This window comes from Oreochromis aureus, linkage group 15 (genome assembly GCF_013358895.1).
Source record: "Oreochromis aureus strain Israel breed Guangdong linkage group 15, ZZ_aureus, whole genome shotgun sequence".
NCBI lineage: Eukaryota > Metazoa > Chordata > Actinopteri > Cichliformes > Cichlidae > Oreochromis > Oreochromis aureus.
In genome coordinates, this window is record NC_052956.1 from 15,721,920 (window position 1) to 15,742,920 (window position 21,001).

A 21,001-nucleotide genomic window follows, 5' to 3' on the forward strand; every position below is an offset into this window, starting at 1 on the left:
AATGAGTAATTCTGCTGATGAATTTTCATTTTGTAGCCAATGCTGTTGGTGTAAACGACTTCTCTTCTCGAGTTAGACAACACGCTGTGATACCGGACTCTTTCCAAATTAAATTTGCTCAGATACCAAGAGTCTATATATTAAAGCCAAATTTAGCCCGAAATCAAGTCTTCATAGTGAATAAAGGTGCTTTAAGCATTTAATTAATTGGCCCCATATTAATCAACATTTATCATCTCTGCCCAATTTCATTCTACATTTGTCCACTGTGGCAGTCTTTTATCTGCTGGTTAATATTGCCTTTTCCTCATAACTCTCAATTACAAGTTCTCACTCTGAGCTCAATAAGAAACCCCTTTGTGTTTTTCCATAATGCAATCACATACAACAAGCAAACTAAATAAAAAGTATACATTTTCATGTTTTTTGATTTTTTTAAAATCTATAATCGGACTTTGTTTCTGTTTTCTTTGCACAGTTTACTTCCACGTCCTAGCAGAGAATACTATAATAAATATCAGTTACAGGGCTGTTATCTTATTTAGTACATACTAAGAAGCCTACTGTGAACCAACTTCCAGTTGTTATGTCATTCTGTGTCCTAAGGAGCGGAAGTGGCCACCACCTCTGCCAAAAAGGTCAGCCAAGGGGCGTGGCGGTGTGACGCGGGAACGCTCTCTGGACCTTCAGGACCGCCAGCGACAGGAAGCCCGCAGACGCCTCATGGCTGCCAAAAGAGCAGCTTCTTTCAGACAGAACTCGGCCACAGAGAGGGCAGACAGCATCGAGATCTACATCCCTGAAGCCCAGACGCGGCTTTGAGGTCCACGGATTCATCCTCAGCTCCCCTCGTGCACCTCCACCCGACACCAGCACGTGGCGCCACATTCAGCCCCCTTGTGCTGTCAACTATTGTCGCTGCTCATCCATGTTTCCATCTGTTGTAATACCCTGGGTTGTCTCTACTGAATCTACACTAAGCAAATATTTCACCTGTAGAAACCAAAAGTGTCTCCAGAACAGTAAAAACTGGACAACAGACCATTACCCTCTCGTCTTTTTGGTCATTTGTTTGGCTAATGGTGATCTTGGGCCAGCCGAATTGGTGATGATAGTATGGTGTTTATGCACGGATGTGGATATTTAATATAAGAACAACAACAGCAAAAAATAATAATAATAATGATAATAAAAATCAGTTACATCTTTGCAACTTGGAGCGGCTAAAAGAGAAATTTGCTTAGTGTAGTTTTAAGACCACAGGGGATTTTTTTTTCCCCCCCACGAGTTTTGCACCATGACGATTAGCTTATAAACCCTAAAACGAACATTCATCCTTACTACTCCACATGTTTTGTTTTGTTTTCCACACCAGCATTTTCTTATACCTCTTTTCCACTTATACAGTGCCAGTGCTGCCTCGGTGCCTTTTGAGAACCAGCCCACATTTTGACAGGTCTGAAAAAACGGCCACTACATCATGGAAGTCACAGCAACAGAAAAGCCTTTGTGGACAGATACGCATATGCATATGCCAATTATTGGTGGATCTAATGCAGTAGCCCCCTCCCATAGCCACCGATGGTTCCAGCTTTGGGACAGGCAATTTCACGGCACCTCTGCTTCTTTGGAAATGGACGGAACCAGCTGAAGATTAGGCACCTGGACTGGGTGGGTGGAAAAGGGGTACTAGACTTTTCCATCGTTCCCATTCTCACACTGTGTTGAGGGTGATGTTATACAGCACTTGGCACATTTAAAAGAAAACACAAAAGTGCAACTTTTTTCTCACCAGCAACAGTGGTCTTGGGCTAAAGCAACCTGTGCAGAGGTGGTTTCCCATATTGATGTCACTTAGCGCAATTGACGAGCCTCTGAAAATCTGTAACCGCTGAAAGAAATGCAGGGGAAGTCGTTCTTCAACGCTTCCCATCAAATTTGAAGTTGGAATAGATAGAAGAGTAACAAAAGTTTTGATAGGGTGTTTGGGACCCTTCATATCGATCCAACAATAATTTTCCATGTTTAATCAGGCATGCTGCAGCTGCTGCCCAGTGTTGCTGACTGAGATCTAAATATAAGACTAAAACTCCATCATTTCCACATCCATTCATGTTCATCAAGACTAGACAATTCTACGACATGTAGGTTATTTGCTGCTGGATGCATTTCCATTGCAGAACAAATATGAATTATTAACAAAACAGAGTTTTATGTGGCCCGAAAGAGGTGACTGTATCAAAAAAAAAAAATGCATTTTGCACCTTATAATATACATGTTTGTATTTCCAAGGGAAATGTAGTTTATGAAGCTCATGCGATATTGTTGCAGTTGAATTGCAAGGACAGATATGGAAAATTTACTACAGAATTTCATACAGTATTACTCTATAGGTCATAGAAATTGCACCTTTTTGTCATATTGTTTATTTTTTTTTCTTCTTAATGGCATTACTGCCATCGCGTAAGGAAATATTGTAATTCTAACACTTTTACTTCTACTTGCAGTATCTATCATATGACCAACGTCACAATCTACAGTAAACATTTAGTATTTCTAGTTAAACCTGTTGTTGGTTGATTTGACAATGTATCTGTCCTAATGACTAAAAGGTGTTCTTTAGCTAACAAACCATTTCTCATAACTCACTGCATCTGACCTTTTTACCAAGTGGCGCATAATGAAAGCCCTTCTGTTCTTATTTTGATCTGCTCACGTAGTCTAGGAAAGACAGGTGCAAATGACACTTTAACAATATTCAGTTACTATAGTAAATGGTGCTGCTTTTTACTCTAAAACTGTTGTCCTTTACCCAGTCCTATGTGCACGCACACACACACACTCAAGGACTTTTTAAACAGAGATTTATTAATATGGTGCCCACCGTCTCTCCGATGACTTGTGGTAGATTGTGACTTTAGAAGCGATCATCTTTGCAATGCTCTTGCCCTCAGTGATGTAAATGAGGAGAAGGTGCGATGGCTTAACTTCCTTTCGAAAATGCAAAGAGGTCAGGGATATCTGTTTATCGCATGGGAGAGATTACAGGCTTTGACATTCCACCAACCTCAAGCTAAAATCTAATACTGTATGCCCGCCTTGAGCCAAGGGCATACTGCTATAGCTGAAAGTACATAATAATACGCGTCCATATTTTATACTCCCTGACACCTGCGATGCATGCCCATTCATCCTCATTTGCCAATCTGAACCCCAACTAATGAATACGAATGTTGTTATGGCCACAGGAATGGCACTCAGTAGGGGAGAGCAGTCTGTGTACCATCAATACTTCTGGGAGGCAGTGAAACATGCTTGTTGTGAGGGATTGTGGGTGTACATCAGTGCTGAAAGACCCTACCTTACCAGATGGCCTTAACCAAAACAGTCGTGAATGTACACCCTCCGATGATGCAAAAAATAAATAAATAAATGTAAAAAATTCCAACTAAATTGGACAGGGCTGAAGTCACTCTCAAACCTTTTACTTTTTTATTGTATATTTGCTCATCTCAAATCGTTTTTTTCTACTTAATGTGACTGATTTAAAGACGAAACAGGGTGTGAAAAAATAACAGGAGACACAGAGAGAATTACATCCTCCTACGCTTTTATCAAATTTGCGATATCACAAATGTATTTCACAGTTATTACAGAAGTGTGAAGTATTGCTGAAAGAAAAGCGCACACTTATCTGTGAAAACTGAAATCGTAGTAGAGCCACTTCACACAGGAATGAATATTAGAAATGAAGTAAAATAGGATTTAATTAAAGCAGGTTTAAAGTAGGCACATTTATATTGAAAGTAGTTGGTTCACATTTAAACTGAGTAATAAAGGTAAACTGCAATCCAGCTCTTTCTTACTTACATCCAGATTTGAGCCCAGTGATTTAGTTTATTTAAATACATATATGTCCCTGCAGGCTGTGTGCCCCACTGTAGAACAAAGAAGAAGGTGCAGTAATTTCATCCTAAAGACGACAAGGACTTGGCTTTACTTTTCGAGGAATCAATACAATTTACAGCCAATAATAACACATGGCTTTTAGTGTATTGCAAGAGGGAGGATCCGGTATGTCCTGACTGGTCAGATTTATTTCCCCCTTTTCAAAGAGGAAATCATTTTTTCATTTATATCCATTTATTTGGGCCTTTTCTTTTTTAATTCATACAGTTCTGTAGTATTTTTTGGAGCAGTTGGTTGGTGGAAAGGTGTGGTCTGTCTTTAATTTATCGATGCTATACAGGCTGCAGTTTTCATCCAGCCCGTATTATCGCACAGAAACCTTTTCTTTGGCCTCCTTGCTTGGGTTGCATTTGAACATTTTGGCCATTTTTCACATAATATTACAATTTCTTTTACTTTATAATCATTCATACAATTTACCATCTTAGCGTTCATTGCCGTATGCAGTATAATACATGGTTAAGCGCTTCAATGAACACATATATTCTCAATTATTACCCCCAAATCTAAGAACTGTGGTGATTTTGTTCATCGCTCTTCATTTATTTCATTTTGGGGGGCTGTCTCCATTTCCATCCTTTAATATTACATCCCTAATATCATTTCCCTAGCATCTTCACTCAGTTTTGGTCTGTAGGGAAAATACTGTTGGTTTAGAAATATGAAAGTCCTCATTTATTTCACTGGTTCCTCCCTAAGTTGCGCCCTTGGAATGATTGGCGACCGTTTCTCTGAATTATGACAACCGTCGATGGGCTATTTTAACAATCCAGCTGCTCTTCCACCTGACTGAAAGTCATGCAAATCAAGTCTACTTCCCACAGACTGAATACTGTGATACCATCTTATGTAGTACTTGATGATATTTAAAGAACTATCTATTAAAAAGAAGCTTTTTTATTTTCATTTTTTGTCCTTTTGTAGCTTTGAGTTACTGTTGCTTGCAGGCTTTTCAACCAGTAAGCTTGAGTAAAATCTACAAAATGACTGACACTTTCTGAACTCGCCACCTTAAAAGAATGGCTTAAAAAATAAACAGAAATCAGTAACGGCCACAAGGCATGAATGGGAGGGATGTTTTTGCACCAACTGCATGTCAGAAAGGCTAACGTCAGAAACAAAGATGTCCTCAAGAGTCGCAGGGATGCTGCGCTCTGTACACTAATATAATATATTGTAAGTGACATTAAAGGCACGCATGGTCAAAAATTTAGCTAAAGTGTGTGCTATTGTGGAATAATGCAGGGCTATTGTGTAATCATGGTACCATTTACCCTTCATTTGCATACCATTTCCAATGAAACTCATAATGTTTGTCTTTCACGTCTCCCAGTTTTCCCATCATGCAATGAGGGGCTTAGAAGTCTGGCAACTATGTATATGACAAATCCTCAGGTGCCTTAAAGTTTGATTCTCATAGGACTGAGTGAATGTTTTGGGGTTGAAGTATGGAAAAAAAAAGACTGCAACCTGCAAAGGACTGCACCACTAAGAGTGCAAGTTTGTCCGTAATACCTTTACAAAGGGCTGGATACCGGGCTGGGTCGGGCTGCAGAATTTCAAATGGATTTACATTTATATTTGACTGATTTAGAGGTCCTATTGTAATAAACTTCAGCACAATACAGTCTAGAGGGTATCAAAGGAGGATTTGCTATTTTGTTTTCCACATTTTCTTTGACAAAGATTCACAGTGACTCATTTTTATGACATGAGATGAAAAACACACACAAATTGCAGAGAACCAGTGGATATGACAGTGTAAATGCTACACGTCAGAGTGTATGTCACATCCATTTCTGCTAATCATAAAAGATGACTTATTTAATAAGGTCTTTCTTTTAATTCCTCCTAGCTGTGATATTGTAATCTTGGGATGTTTCTGCCATTTTTGGCATTTACGTCTATAGAATTGGGAGACTGACAAAACTTGACCAGCCAAAAAAAAAAAAGTGCAATAGTGTTTTCATACAATGACAGGCAGGCTCACCTACAGCTATTTACCTCACGGTTTAGTGTTTTAGCAAACATGGTTTTAGTAGGAGTAGTTGTGATCTCCACAGGAACACTTTGTCACGCCTGTGTACTATGCAGCAGTAGTTCTGTGGGGCGGCAGAGCTTGCAGGCCCTGGTGCAGATCATCTTTCGTTCACAGAGCGCCGAAAGCACCACGTTCATTGAGCTGCGCACCGCAGGAGCTAAAACACCACGCTGTCATCGCCATCCAGATCCTTTACAGCTCATTCCTCATGACTTAGTTTTGGATTTATTTCAACATAATATAGTGTAAACAGAAAGTCGGCTAACTTTCAGCAACGCTCTAAAAATGATTCACGTGAACGTGACGAGTCAGAGTTACTTTGCCTGGGTCACTTTTCCCTGTTTAGTCACTATTCAAGATAGCTGTTATGCTTTACAGCATCCATATTTTAGCCTGACATCATATAACAGTTGTCCTGAAGATAAACCTCAGAGAAGTCTGTATAGGTGCTGAATCAACCAACGCTTCTCCTTGTACTTTTATTTTTCCTGAATTTGCTTTTTTTATTTGCTTTTTTTTTTTTTTTTTTGGTTGTTGTTTTATTCTGACAATCAGCAAACACCAAAAGCATCAAAATGCACACACGCATACACACTACAACAGCAGTGTCATTGTATATCCTCAAGATAGCGCCCTGAGTTGCCCTTCTTCATATCTTGGGGATCTTTAAAGTCTCTTTGGACTCCATTTAAAATATCATTCAATTTTTTTTTCTCCTTGTTTCTGATACAGTTGCACTGCAAAGATGTCTTTCTATTGCTTGCTCTCTCTTCTCGTAAAACCACGTGACTTTCGATGACATCAGAGCTTCGCCCTGTTGTCGCAAGCCAAACAACCGTCGAGTCACTGTTGAGCACGTTTCATGTCATGCTCCCACGTGTGAGAGTGTGTCTGCTCTTCAAGCAATAAGCCTTATTTAAATATTAGGGATAACTTTTCATCATCTTCTTTAGATTTCTGACACATCTGTGGGAAGTCGTAGGGGTTTTCGGTTCAGCAGCAACCAGTCTGACACTGAGGAAATACACTTTAATGTAGAAAAGTTGACGTTACCACTTTCATTCGTGTCTCCTTTGAAGCTGCGAGCAGTTGCTTAGCTTGACCACATAGACTCAAAACAGGGGAACGAATCTGTGCATGTGAAAAAATAGACTAAAACATCAAACTACAAATATTTCCTGTGTTGGTTTGGAATATGACAAGATGCCTTTAGGGGTGCTTGCATTAAGATTTTATGACCTTTAGAGAGACATGGATTGTCTGTTCCCCACAGTCTTTATGCTAAGATAAGCTATCTGCTACCTTCATGCTACCTATCTGCAACTGCCACAAAATAGCTAAAATTGCTAATCTCTTACCATGATCTGTAAATTCAGATTCACCTTATCCATTTAGAGATCACTCAGAACATTGATTTAAATCCAAAATGATGTAGGTGCTCAACAACCTTGCATTTATATAAGAGCAGAATCAGAATGCAACCAAGGGAGTCGAGTTAACTCAGTGGTGCAGACTGACCTTTTATCTCTGTATTTATAAATTTCACATCAATTGTTTGCAAACCCTCCCCAATCCATCTGAGAATAACTGCAATCAGTCTGAGTCAAATTGCAATTGTTTGGAGACGGGCTGCCTCCCGCCTGGCAATCACCTTGCGGTCAATTGTGAGTAAGAGTGCAACTTCTTGTAGTCAATCTCCGAATACAAAAAAATAATCAATGCAATCAGTGGGAAAACTAGGAGGATGTCGTCCTGTTTTCCTCTATAGGGACTGAGCTGTTATACAAACTTGAGAGTGGTACCGCACTTTTCATCAAACTCTCTTAAACAGTCTAATAATGAATGTCTAAGGCAGCCTTAAAGGTTACGTATTTCCTCTTATGTCATTCAGGTTGTTTTTATTGCTCATTTCAGTGTAACCTCAGTGCCCATCTGTATTATGGGTATGAGTCATAATAAATCATCTGATCAGCTCTAAATATAGACACTTTCAAATTTGTACATTGTCCTAATAGGGTTTTGTTTTGTTGAGTTTCTTTACATTTGTGTTGTTTGTTTCTTTCTCTTTTTAGTGTCTCATGTTTTATGAGGACAGAGAGCAATCACTTTTGTTTGCCTTTGGTGGAGAAATGTCTTGTATTGTGGCTGTGGGTAGAAAACATTTTAAAAAAAGGCCTCTCATGGGTTTTTGGAAAGTGACATGAGAAAAATTTCATAGCATAAAAAGGTTTGTGGTTAGCTTAAAACTATTTTGAAATTGTTAGATATATCAATAATGAGGATAAATATAATGCCAAATATTCAGTATTTGTACAGAAATATACATATATAAATATATAATATATGCCTAATTTAAATGGAACTATTTTCCACTCTTGACCATATTTTTGTTGTTTAATGTTTCTTTGTCAACATTATTTTATAAGCTCTTCAGATAGCATGCAGGATAGTGAAAATGAATGTATTATTTAGTGTTTCATTGCTGGTCAGTATTACAGCATTCTACAGATCAGTTTGTGTTTGTAGGATTAATTTAAGCTGAATATTTCATTTCTAGACTTTTGTTTATCTATAAATGAATTGTAAACTTTCTTTTCTAAATGCAAGGTTTCGAAACAGTTTCAACAGTTTATATCATTTTATTATTTCCCTGCTTATCAATGTGGTTCAGTATACTTTGCCTCTTCTAAGTACTGCTATCAACCATCTGTTGTAAATAATTATGCAAATTAAACTTTTTGAAGAAAACCGCATAGTTGTAAGAGTGCTTTAAGATCTCTCTATATGTATGAGATGGAGAGGGTGCAGTTGTAGCACAGGCATGTGGGATTTTAGCTCAAAGCCTGGGTTGTTTATGAAGCAATACAATACAGTTTGCTGGCTAAATATGATGGATATACACATCATGCTCCCAACTTAGTCACACCTTTTTGGGGTATTGGAAGTTTTGAGCAGTACAGCACCTGCCTGTTCCTGTGCTGCCCAAGCAGTTCCTTTAGTTTAAATCATAAATCTTTTTTATCTAAGAAGTATAATGAAATTGAAGGAACAAAGCGCTAAGTAATGTGGGTGGTGGATGTTGAAAAGTAAACATAAAGAATGTTTTTATACTAAATCCACCTATGGTGATCCAAGTTGACTTAATTTTGATATATTTTGTCTTCTGTTCATCCAGTGAAAAGTCACGAGTTTTGAAATACTCAAATTCAAGCTCAAGTCATGAGTAAGTGGCTAAAAAAATAAAGCAAAGTTTAACATGCCAAAAACTGCATGTCAGTTCCTATAGACTCCACACTATTTCTTTTCAGTACATGACAATGCTACAATAATTTTTGTAGATATAAACTACAGCTTACTATCAAAATAAATGATATAAAATTAAAATGATAAGACCATAAATGCCACAAATGAGTAATTTTAGCCCACTGGTAAGTGGCTGCTATGGGCAACATGACAGCATCATAATATCTTGTATAGCTATGAGCCTTCAGGAGCTGATTCAGATGTGATTAGTGTGCCGTCTCTGCTGGGGTACAGCATAAAATTTTAATCACTTGGAAAACAAACAAACAAAAGAACAAGAACTGGGTGCACAAATGAGTGGCAACTTGCTAAAAGACTTTGAACCAAATAATAGTGTGCCTATGTGCCGAGTTTGATCACGTAGCAAGAGTTTACGGACAGACAGACAACAGTTTTGTGTATTATGATAAGTTAACTCCTCCATTTGGATATTTGAGTTGGCCACGTTGACCAACATCCCAACAAGGGCTGCTTTAGCCTCATCTCCTACTTATTAAACTGGACCTCTTGAGATTATTGTGGAACAAATAATATGGCCTGCTTTGTGGTCCAAAAAGTTTGTGCGTCAGTTTTGATGAACGAAATTCAATTATTTTATTCATTTTTCATCATTTTATTAGTCAGTTTCTTAGAACTAATTAGCGGGTATGTGTACGTTCAATTTGCTGCATACAATTTATGTATGCAGCCTTCTAACAAAGCCCACTAACCACTCTGGTAACCTCTGGCTGAAAAACCCTGACAAGGTGGCAGCCAAAATATGAATATTGAGCCTTCAAAAGGTGAAGTACAACGGGTGATGTCCCAGTAGCCAAGTTTCTGTTTTATATTCAGGAAGAGTGTAGTCATCAAACAGGGCTAATCAAAATTGAAGGTGTGCAGGGGGACTATAAGCACATAGGTAGCTTTAAAGGTAATAAATGAAATGTCTTCAGGTTGGTCTGAATGTATCAGAAGCTGATAATGGTTGAATAAATACAACAACTCTCCAAACACTTCACTTTTAATTAAAGAAGTGGTCTTTATTACAGCAAATAAGCCAAACATTACAGACAAGAATAATTATGAACCATGAATATCAACTCTATAGTCAGACTGGCCTCTCATCCAGACACCAGCTTCATTCACTACTCTTCAGGGCCATTATTTCAGATTTAAAGAGGAGGAGTCATTGGCCTCTTAAGAAGATTTGTTTCTTAGTTTTCCTTTAAGTGTGTAGTTAAGAGGCTTTACATATTGTGTTCACGTTCTGCTCTCACTGATTTATGCATGTAGCAAAATCCATTGTTGCTAAACATAAAATATGACTGGATTACTATTACACCATGCTCTTCTCTCTCCCTTCTTTGGATCAGACCAAAAATCAGAAGTAACAAAACTGAAGGCTGATGTTCCACCTACAGAATAATGTTCTGTATTCAGTGAAAACTATATATATCTTTTTAAAACACCATCTGTCAATACTCGAATTTGAATCCTCCAAAACAAGAGTACAATCTGTATCTTTTTTATCTACACCAGAACAAATGTTCTGACATTGCATCCATTATCTAAATCTCTACTGTTCACCCAACAATAGAGCCTTTTAGAGCACTCTATTTACAATAACATCCTCATGAGTAGGGCTGCTCTTGCTCCATCGAAGTGGAACATCTGACATGTTATTTACAATAAAGTTCTTTTTTTCTGACTCAGTTTGTTCACAAACAGAAATACATCTGATATTCTGTAAGCTTGTAAAGCCTCACAAAGAAGCATTCTGATGAGTAAAAACACAATGAATCATGGTCCAAAAGGTATTCAGAACACTGTTCGTTCATGAGAACGCATTCAACAAAGCCCTGGGTGCGATCTAAGATGCTGTAAAAATGCTTGTAGCGACAAGAAAATTCAAATGATTAGGCACAATAAATTTTTTTGTATCACAGTCCTGCCTGTTTCACTCACTAAGCCTGTTTTTGCATCACTGAGTCAGTGTGTATCCAGGGATAATGGTGAGCAGGATACGAGGATGAAGATAAACAGCTTATCCCGACTAAGACGTTAAGAGGGATAGGCGCTATTATCCAAAATACTCTGTGCATATAAATGCACTGAATTTCTACTGACCACAGACAGCGCAATGGGCTCATACACAAATAAACCACAGTAACATCACAGAGATTCAAGAAGTGAAAACAAAGACAATACTACTGAATTCCACCTAAATACTGAAAAACTACTTCTAAAGCTTTAATATACAGCTTCAATCAGGGGTTCTTAAACTCTTCTTCATGGACCCAAATTGGGCAGATGTAATCTGTTACCTTGGGACCCATTACGGGTCTCGATAAATCACACTAATACTCTCAAGACTCCAGAGGAAACAGACTTGCAGCCCATTTTGCGTCCCCGTGTGCGGTTTAGGAAACGCTGGTGGGCAAACATGGAATGGAAAATGATTGTTCTTACAAGCAATGCAAGTAAACAAACAATAAATACAAACAATGTGCTTTATCCATATAGACATATTTACACAAAGTCTTTGGCTTATGAAGAAACATCAGCTACAAAATAATAATATTACAATAAAGAGAAAAGTGTTGGCCACCAGTGCACAAAACAAATGAAGCCTGGGGTCAGGTCACTTCCAATTCCATTCAAGCCATACTGTAAATGGAAACTGTCAGTTAATCTTGTCATCAAAGGATGTGTAATTTCAGTCTTTTCTATGGGCAAATAGGAAGACTTTTTGCCATGTCCAAAATCTCTTTATAATTGCAGTTTGTTTGTTTTTCCATTTATGTACAGGCTGAATTGAAAGTGCATTGGGCCCAGCCCTGAAAAGAACATGATTCGGCTAATGTCACAGTCTAATGTACAATGCAGACTGCAAAAGTCTAACCAGTAGATAGGTACATGATACTACAAAAGAAAAAGTGATACATAACACACGTTTTAAAACAAAAAGGATAACATAACATTTGTCAAGTTGCAGCTAAATGAATATTATAAAAAAAAATCTAAAAGCCTAATAATCCCGATGTAAACTTCCTGTTTTTCGTTTGTTTCCTGGTCTTGATTTGCCTTTCACAGTCTTGTTTTTACTTTATTTAATAAGGGCAAAATTATTATTATTTTTTTCTGTTTTCTAAAAATAATAAACTGCGTGTAACCAATGTAAATAGGTTCATACTCGTTCATAATAATGTACTGACTCAGTGTTTGCTAAAGTCATTTGAAAGGTGTGCAGAGCAGAAACAGAACCATTCACAGAGTTTCTCCGGACTTTAACTTTCAGTTGTTCACTTGCTCTCATACAAAAGTATTGGCTGTATATACTACAAATATCACCATGATGAGATGCCCAATACAGTTAAATTAGTCAGAAATTAGCATGAGAGCAGGAATGTCGGGCCACTGAAAACTTTAACTTGCAGTTTATCAAAAGCTGCTTGCAAGGGAGCGAGCAAGAGAGAGAGAGAGACATCTACAGTAGACAGGAAGTACTGCAGCTGAAACAGCACAAAGCATCAAGTCCATGGGAGGTGGCTGTGGTGAGAGGCTAAATGTTTTAAATGGGACCCGAAGCATACAGGGGCCCGCTGGCACTCAAAAAGCTGTACAATAAGCAGAAATGAGTGAAAGGAGTAACATCTCCTCCTCTCCATCGCATTTCCTGTTAAAAGTCTAAGCATTTCCCTTTGTTTAACATGTACAAGGAGCCCGTTTCGCTCGCGCCTTTTGTAGAGACGCAAGATGGATGCTACACGACGGCCGCCACAAAGGGGATCGAGACCAAGCAAAGCAAAGGATCAAACACACAAGATGTGAACAGATGTTCTCTGACTCTTCTTCTCCTCATTCTGCTCTTCTGTCCTTCACTTAGGACGACTCGATGAACTCCAATGCCAGGTCGTAGCAGAACCGATACTGTTCCTGCAAACAGACACACATACACCCTTAACTAAACATATGCACTGTCACACATTCACAGTTTGACTAAAGTTTGTATTATTATGTGTATAAAATGTAATAACAACATAATGCGTTCATGAGCTTTCTCACTTTGCATAAGGTGTTTATGGTTAACTCACCGGAGTATCCACCATGTTAGGTTTGCTATTCCTCAAGGTCTTTACGGCGTGGAAAACATCAACCACACTCTGTCTCTTGGCCATCTCGCACACGATACTGCTGGCACAGAATACTCCGCTACGCCCACCTCCATTTCTACAAACAAACATAACAGAATACACGATGATACGTCGCAAAAAGCACAATTTAATATTTAATTCGGGGTTTTTCCAACTCTTGTGCAGGGCTGATGATTTTGATTTAAATGGTAAAAGAAGAGAAAGCAACTGTGCTCTTTGATTTGTGTGCACTCACAGGCAGTGCACAATGGTTCTTCCCTCTCCCTCCTCCCCTTCACGCTGCCACTGGTCAACCTGAAGGATCAGTTTGAGGAAAGAGCGTTTGGACGCGGGGACTTCTCTGTGCCCAGACCATCCCAGGTACTGGAACTGACGAACCATCAGATAGCCTTCCTGAGGCTGGAATAAGAGACAGAATCAGAAAAACCGATTAAGCCATGTCAAAAACTGCAGATCCTCAAATGCCACTTGAGGCTAGATCCAAAAGCGAGTCAATTCTGATAGGCTCCAATGTTGAAATGTCAGGCCAAACTATTTTAGAGGAGTTTTAAAACCTTTGGCTCAGTGTCAGACCCACAGGTGATATCACATGGTCACATCCATCTTTTACACTGTAAATAGGTATGCATTTTTCCAGCTAATTTTCTCAGTATGTATTTTTTCAGTTAATTGGTTATATGAATTTTAATGACTATAGTGCGTTTTAACATGCTGTATTTTTGTATGGCTATTTAAAACAGGTCGCCCTTGAAAATAACACATTGTATGAGATTGATTCAATGAGATTCACCTGTATAAATAAAGGTGAAATAAAACAATAAATAAATAATGATAGAAACGTAGCATGATTCTGACTGCCCACCCTGGTGAGGTTGCAGACTCTGAAGAGCCGGCTGATAACATCACATTCCATCGAGCACGACATACATTCCACCTGGACGGGACCGTAACGCAGCATGCCCTCCTCTGGCCAGTACTGAGGACAACCCTGAGAGAGAACAATTACAGCATTTAGAAAAACACTGTAACAATTTCAGAAAAAATAGAGGCAAATGCAAAAAAAATAAAAAATCCCTGACCGTTTTTTGTCCAGGGGGACAAAAAATTCTTAAAATGAAATGAAACACTGCAGGATTGCTTTTTTCCATCTTTCCTTTACAAGTTTATTAGCTCTAAATAAGCTAATCTTATATAACAAATCCATGATTACTGTAAAAAGGACACAATACTATGGTAAGAAACACAGCAGAACTTTATGTAAAATACCTGAGCCAGGTCAATCTCATTTAGCATCACCAGACTGGTACATCCATAGTCGTAAACTAGGCGCCAAAAGTCTTTGACAGTGTTGGGCAAAGGATGCTGGGTAACGATGAATGCAGCAGGCTGTCTGTAGCTCTGAAGAGAAGGAGAGAGACAACAAAAGCGATCACTGACAAAGAAGACACTCTTAATGATTCAATCAAGCATTACTAAACTGTTGTTTTTTATTTTTTAAAACATCTTAATTTTGACTGTCCCACAGTACATTTCTTTCTCACATGTGCACATTAAAACACAAACAGCAGAGTAGAGCTGCACAGTATGTGAGACATGGGAAAGCAAGCATAGTTAAAAGGTGACTTTGGTTTGACGATCATGCAGTGGGTCTATTAACAGTGAGGGTTGGGAACATGCACAAGACTACACATACAGCAAAAACTACATTTGATGGGGTCAGTTAACTTCATTTTCAGTTAGCTCAGGAAGACAAACTTCTTCAAAGTTCACATAAAAAAAGAATCAAGAACTAACTGGTCTGAATGTGAACTGAACCCACTTCGGCTTGAATGAAAATGTACAGCCAAATGTGTGACGCAGGTGCGACTGCTTGGTGACAGAGAATCTAATGTGAGGGTCGGGCACAGGTTTAGGATTTAGGGTGTGGATGTTGTTCACAAAAATGAATCTGGTGGCAGAACAACACTGAAGCCATGAAACAAATCCAGTATTGGAGACTTGAAGTAAAATCCCATTACCTGGAACTCTTCTGACAGCTTGGTTAGAGAGAGGCCAGAGGTGAGTAACTAAACTTTAAGGTAAACGTCTAAAACTTGACTGAACTCTAGAAATTTTACAGTATTTTGTCCAACAGCTTTGTTGGAGAGAAGCCAGGTTTGTTCCCACAACACGCAAATGTTCACACATTATCAGGAAATTACTCACATACCTACAGCCCACCCCTTACTATCTTTTTTTCACTATATCTTTGCTCACAAAACTGATCATAACCTTCTAATGACCTTACCTTAAAACCTTACCTCAAAATTTCTACCTACTCAATGACTTTCTTTTCAAGTCACGGTAAATGGGCAACGCGTTGAGGCAATGTCAACAGTTGCAAACAAACAATGTTTGAATGGTGGCCAGAGAAAAGCTAGTGGTCTTTTTAGAGGCTGGATTTGTCTCTAGCCTTCTGCTGCTAAAACCACAAACACAGCATCACACAAAGAAGGAAGGGAGTCTGTGTGTGTGTGTGTGTGTGTGTGTGTGTGTGTGTGTGTGTGTGTGTGTGTGTGTGTGTGTGTGTGTGTGTTATATGTTAGTAAGTTTAAGTGTTGTGTGACATGTTTATCTTCATCATCATTTCAATGTACCTTCATAAAAGTCTGTATCATTTTCAACAAAAATGTGACTGCAGTTTGGGACACTGAGTGTTAAATCTAGTCTTTATATAATTGGCATTAAATATACAGAAATTGTGGTAAGAGTAACACATCAGCTGGTTCTGCTGAAAGTCTTTTTGAACATCTACACACAGTGTGAAATGTCCCAAACTACTCTTGCTTGATGTGTTGAAAATAACACAACCTTACAGTGTGTTCCAGTAACACATTATTGACTTACATCCATCAGAGCAGCGTTGATGTAGTTGCTGCTTTCTCCATCTATTGTGATGAGGAAGGGAAGGCATCTATCTGGAGGAAGGCCATCCATAAAGCGGTTCTTATCTTGGTTTCTAGGCAACAACGCAATGCTGCAGTCTTCTGGCTGTGGCTGAGGAGTCACTGAGTTTAATGTCTGGACAGAGAGAGAAATGTATGATGTACGTTAATTAACAGTGTCCGAAGATTCAAAGAAGGGCTCCATGAAGATAGAAACAGACCTAAAAGCCAAGCTGGTGGGAAAGAAAAACTTGTGTGCATTAAAAATATTGAGTTTATGGAACTCAAGGTCACAAGGTTTAGCACTACAGTGAAAGAAGGTGATGAGTTTGAGTATCCAGAAACTCCACATAATTATATTTTTTGTGTGTTAAAACCCATTCTTTACATTCAGGAGTAGCAGATGACAACAGCAAGTGGTTCCTCTTGATGTAAAAATACACAGCAAATGTCTTAATGCCCATATTGTAAAAAGAATTACACATCAGAAGGGGTTAGAGGAGATTTCATTTTAGGACATAAAGTAGGAATTGTTAAAGTTTTGATTACTGAGTTCCATTTAATATTTCAGTACTCGTTTGTGGGTTTTATTAGTACTTTTTTAACCATTAGTGAGGTGACCTCTCTTGACAGCAGCTATAAGTGTCAGTGTTAGGAAGATTTAGTCTGCTGCGATGCCAGGAACAGAACAGAACAATTGTAAATGAAGAGCGCGCTCAGACTCTGAAGACTCTGAAGAGCCCTCTGTGCTGCTTTACCACAGGCTGACACTGGCCTACAAGCTCCACTTTGGAAACTCTGGGCGCAAAGTAACAGATTACAGTTTGATTTTACCTGGAACTCATCCTTCAGATGGGAAGAGTTGGTCTGGGAGTCGATGCGGATCAGCTCATAATAAGCTGCTTTGAACTCGCAGACCGGTATGGCTGTTTCTCCACAAAGACAAGCCTCTAGTATGGCGTCGTGAATGAATATGTACTGCTCCTGAAGACATATATTATAATACACATATTATCACATATTCTACACATTCATATTTCACCATTAGAAAAATAAGAAACACAACTTTGTATAAGACAAACAGCTGAAAGTGATGCACACACTGTGGGTGAGTGAAGACTGATGAGAGGTGGAGGGATGGATGACGTGATGACTGTTGGTTAGGTTTACTTCACCTGTGAGTCAGTCCATACGGGCAGTTGTGTTTTTAGATCTTTCAAGCAAATGATGCCAGCTTCAATTCAATGATGGGACACAGACTGACCTGCTTTGGTGAACGGCTCTGAATGTACTTTGTAACAAGATGGGTCTTATAAGCTGTTAAATTGTTACTCTGTTACAGGACAATAGTGCAGAATTCTTAAGTTGGACATGAAATGTGTCCATGAAAGATTGCATCGACCTGCATTCTGTGAGTCACAAGCTTCCAAGTATGACAAAGAATTTAATAAACTTTTAAAAGTTTGCTTTATGCTCTGACCTACAGGCTGATCTGAACCATGAAGCTTGAAATTACTTTTGCTCTGTTGTTACTGCACTGCTTGATAGTTTATATATATGATCTGAATTACTATTTGTGGTCTTTTTAATAGGAAAAACATTACAAAAATATTAATTTAAAGAATAATAACCACTACAGTCAAAGAAGGATCCTCTTTGTTTGGATGCATATACGGCCTATATTATCTATATTCTGTTTAGAACTAACTCATTTATGCTTCTATTATTCTACAATTATTATTCTATGTATTAAAAAATTTCCATGTTTAACAACCACAAATTCAGGCAAATCGGATACACCCATGCAGTGATAGATGAATGTGCTTCCTCAGAGAACAGTTCAACATGATAGTGATTTTTTTTACTAACACAAGAGGGCGCCAGAGCAAGCTTTAAATATGAAAATTATGCATGACTTTTACTTATTGTCAGTGTTACATTCACAGAAGTGAAAGCTGACGAATTGAACTTAATGAGGTGATATTTTCATGCATGCATGGAAAATAGATAACTACATAAAACCTTGTCACCTCAGCCCGTACCATGCTGATGGCTGAGTTTGAAGTCAAGTTTTCCCTACATCTATTCTAAAGATGTGGATGCAGATGGAGGATGGGTAATGCAGTCACCTCAGTCTGTACCATGTTGATCCTCCTGGAGCGAAGAGCCTTCACACAGTTGTAGATGTCGACCACTCCTTCTCTCTCTGCCATGTCCAACATGATGTCAATGACTATGAAACATCCTGTGCGCCCTGCTCCAGCACTGCAGACAGAAAGTGAAGAACACAAATTTTAAATTTATAGATCTTTCTCTATGTCCGTCATTGGGAGAGAAAACATTTTGTTTTGACTATGCATGTTTATTTTCTAATAATTCATTTTTATACCTGCAGTGGACCACAATTGGCCCAGCAGAAGGTGGATTAGACATTTTAACTCTGCGGATGAAGGAAAGAAGTCCTGTGGCATGATATGGAACTCCATGATCAGGCCAGCCTGTGAAGTGGAACTGCTTGACTTCGCGGACCTCATTGAAACCACGCTGAGTAAAGACAAAAAAAAACATCTTTAAGTAAAATTTCATGAAACGTGTTTATTCTATAAACACCCTTTCTAGATATGTCTCAAACTTATTAACTGGTTTTGTTGAAGCTACAAGGAGGACGATAAACAAAACCAAACAAGTCTGTGTCAACCAAACTACAGCTAGAAGTGCAGCTACACCTCTACCTGATTTTTTTGTATAAATTACATCCAAGCAAAATGCAAAATGAATACAAAATATTAATTTTTGCTAGATTATAACACGTTTTACTCACCCTCTCCAGTGTAAATGTGCGAACCACATATTCAGCGAGTGGTTCAACCTCCACAAAAGTCACCTTGAAGTCTCCATACACCTCAGCATCATCTGGCCAGTATTTATAGCACTTAACCTAGAAAGAAAAAAAGCCATGAAACAATAAAGACAAGCTTAAATCAAGGATCAAATACAGCTTTTTTTTCTTGCATAATAATATTTAATATAATGCCAATATGAAAAATGCCACTTTTAAACCAAATATGTTATACATAATTTAAAGAGTATATTTTACAGGATTGTTGACAGAGACATCACACTAACATTCTTGCAATGTTCCTACCTAACTGTACATATACAGGTATTTGCAATAGCATGTGTAAATGCAGTGGACATTGCTGAATTTTAAAAAATTAAATTTGGATAATTTTGACTAAGTAATAGTAATTTTAATAAAGTTACCATCTGAGATCCACTGAATGTAGAAAAACGAGCAACTTACCCTTCCAACCTCCACCAGATTGGTTACCATCACAATGCAGGCTGACTGTTCCTGCCAAACCATCCTCCAGAAGTCATACACTGTCTCATGAACAGGACCTACGCATAGATGCAGAGTATACTTTCACTTTATTCTGCTGTAAGTATGGTTACAATTTGTGATGAAACAGTTGCTATCCTATAAAACAGCAGTAATACAGAATACCAGCACGTAATTGAGAGTGGTGCAGCATCTTACCCTGTGTAGCAATGTAGTGACTTGGTCTTTGGTACCCCTGCAAACAGAACACCACAGTCCTTAATATGAGCTGGTAACATAATTGTGTCAAATTCTAAAACCTTTTATCACGGCTGGAAATGATAACTTTCTACACTAAACTACCTTGCTACCTCACTTTCATCTACAACAGGAGAAAAATTCTGACAGACTAATGAAATTCTTTTTTTAGCTGACTGCATACTTGAGTTGCACTGCATACTGCTGAATTCATGTTAAAATGTGCAAAGTTGGTCATCTCATCATTTTTCCTTTCCACTTAAAAACTACTACGTGACATCTACAACAACTGCCAGGTGTGCCCAGGGCTATGACAACCACTTATTAAGTTGTCATTAAAGCGATTAAGACACAAGTGGTGAATATGCATATGCAAATTGACACCAAACAGTGAGATGCAAAGATGGTGGTTGGTGGCCAAGATGAAGTGCGATCAGTCATGCAAAGGATGCCCCAGCATCTCAAAATGGATACACATCATGTCTTGATGCATAAGGACTGGTTCATGGATGTACAGGTGAGCAGGTGTAAATGTTCAGGGGCATTTATGAACGAGACCACAGTGATACTTACATCCCTGTACAGCCAAATCTACAGCCCAAGCCACAGGCAGAAAGAACGAGTGGAAGAAAGAAAGAGAGCACAACAATGTCAGTGAGTGTCAATCAGAAAAAAGAAAAGCTGCATTGACATAATGGAAGTTTGATCAGGACATGCAGAAAAAAATGTGATCTAAAACTCCAAATTAGACTAAATAGAAAGGACACTCCCTAATGGAATTTGACCGTCTTCCACGGAGAGCACAATAGAACCAAAAAGACTCAGAAAGCTGGCATATCACAATCTCATTTAACCACCATCACATACTGATGTTCCAGCTTTCTCCATCTTTTGGGTGCAGTCCAAATTGTGTGACAGCTGCCTTTGTTGTGCCAACAAAGATTAGGGAGTGCCCACTCTATTCATTCTAATTCTAGCTTAATGTGAGTGGTAGAATGCATGCAAGAGTTTTAATGACAGTAAATTATAATACAGTGGAGCTTATGA

At 38.5% G+C, this 21,001-nt stretch overlaps 2 protein-coding genes across 8 annotated transcripts in view; one reads left to right on the top strand and one right to left on the bottom strand.

Annotated features, from left to right (window-relative positions):
- LOC116312770 (disks large-associated protein 2-like) overlaps nucleotides 1–2,828 on the top strand; it is a 42,079-nt gene extending 39,251 nt beyond the window's left edge. Inside the window, 1 exon segment of the mRNA XM_039598630.1 lies at nucleotides 607–2,828. Coding sequence (XP_039454564.1) covers nucleotides 607–822 — 216 coding nt within the window. The 3' untranslated portion in view covers nucleotides 823–2,828.
- Nucleotides 2,829–10,299: 7,471 nt separating this feature from the next.
- The window catches only part of ptprk (protein tyrosine phosphatase receptor type K), a 104,242-nt gene continuing 93,540 nt past the window's right edge, over nucleotides 10,300–21,001 (bottom strand). For 4 of the 7 annotated variants that reach the window (XM_039598749.1, XM_039598754.1, XM_039598751.1 and 1 more), the window contains 13 exons: nucleotides 20,528–20,545; nucleotides 19,916–19,952; nucleotides 19,679–19,776; nucleotides 19,196–19,312; nucleotides 18,764–18,918; nucleotides 18,504–18,639; nucleotides 17,209–17,358; nucleotides 16,337–16,510; nucleotides 14,717–14,848; nucleotides 14,313–14,438; nucleotides 13,686–13,849; nucleotides 13,391–13,526; nucleotides 10,300–13,232 (listed from right to left, as the gene is read on the bottom strand). In XM_039598749.1, coding sequence (XP_039454683.1) covers nucleotides 13,179–13,232; nucleotides 13,391–13,526; nucleotides 13,686–13,849; nucleotides 14,313–14,438; nucleotides 14,717–14,848; nucleotides 16,337–16,510; nucleotides 17,209–17,358; nucleotides 18,504–18,639; nucleotides 18,764–18,918; nucleotides 19,196–19,312; nucleotides 19,679–19,776; nucleotides 19,916–19,952; nucleotides 20,528–20,545 — 1,497 coding nt within the window. In that variant the 3' untranslated portion in view covers nucleotides 10,300–13,178. The remainder of the gene's footprint in view (nucleotides 13,233–13,390; nucleotides 13,527–13,685; nucleotides 13,850–14,312; nucleotides 14,439–14,716; nucleotides 14,849–16,336; nucleotides 16,511–17,208; nucleotides 17,359–18,503; nucleotides 18,640–18,763; nucleotides 18,919–19,195; nucleotides 19,313–19,678; nucleotides 19,777–19,915; nucleotides 19,953–20,527; nucleotides 20,546–21,001) is intronic. The other 3 variants (XM_039598755.1, XM_039598753.1, XM_039598752.1) reach the window with 1 other exon arrangement.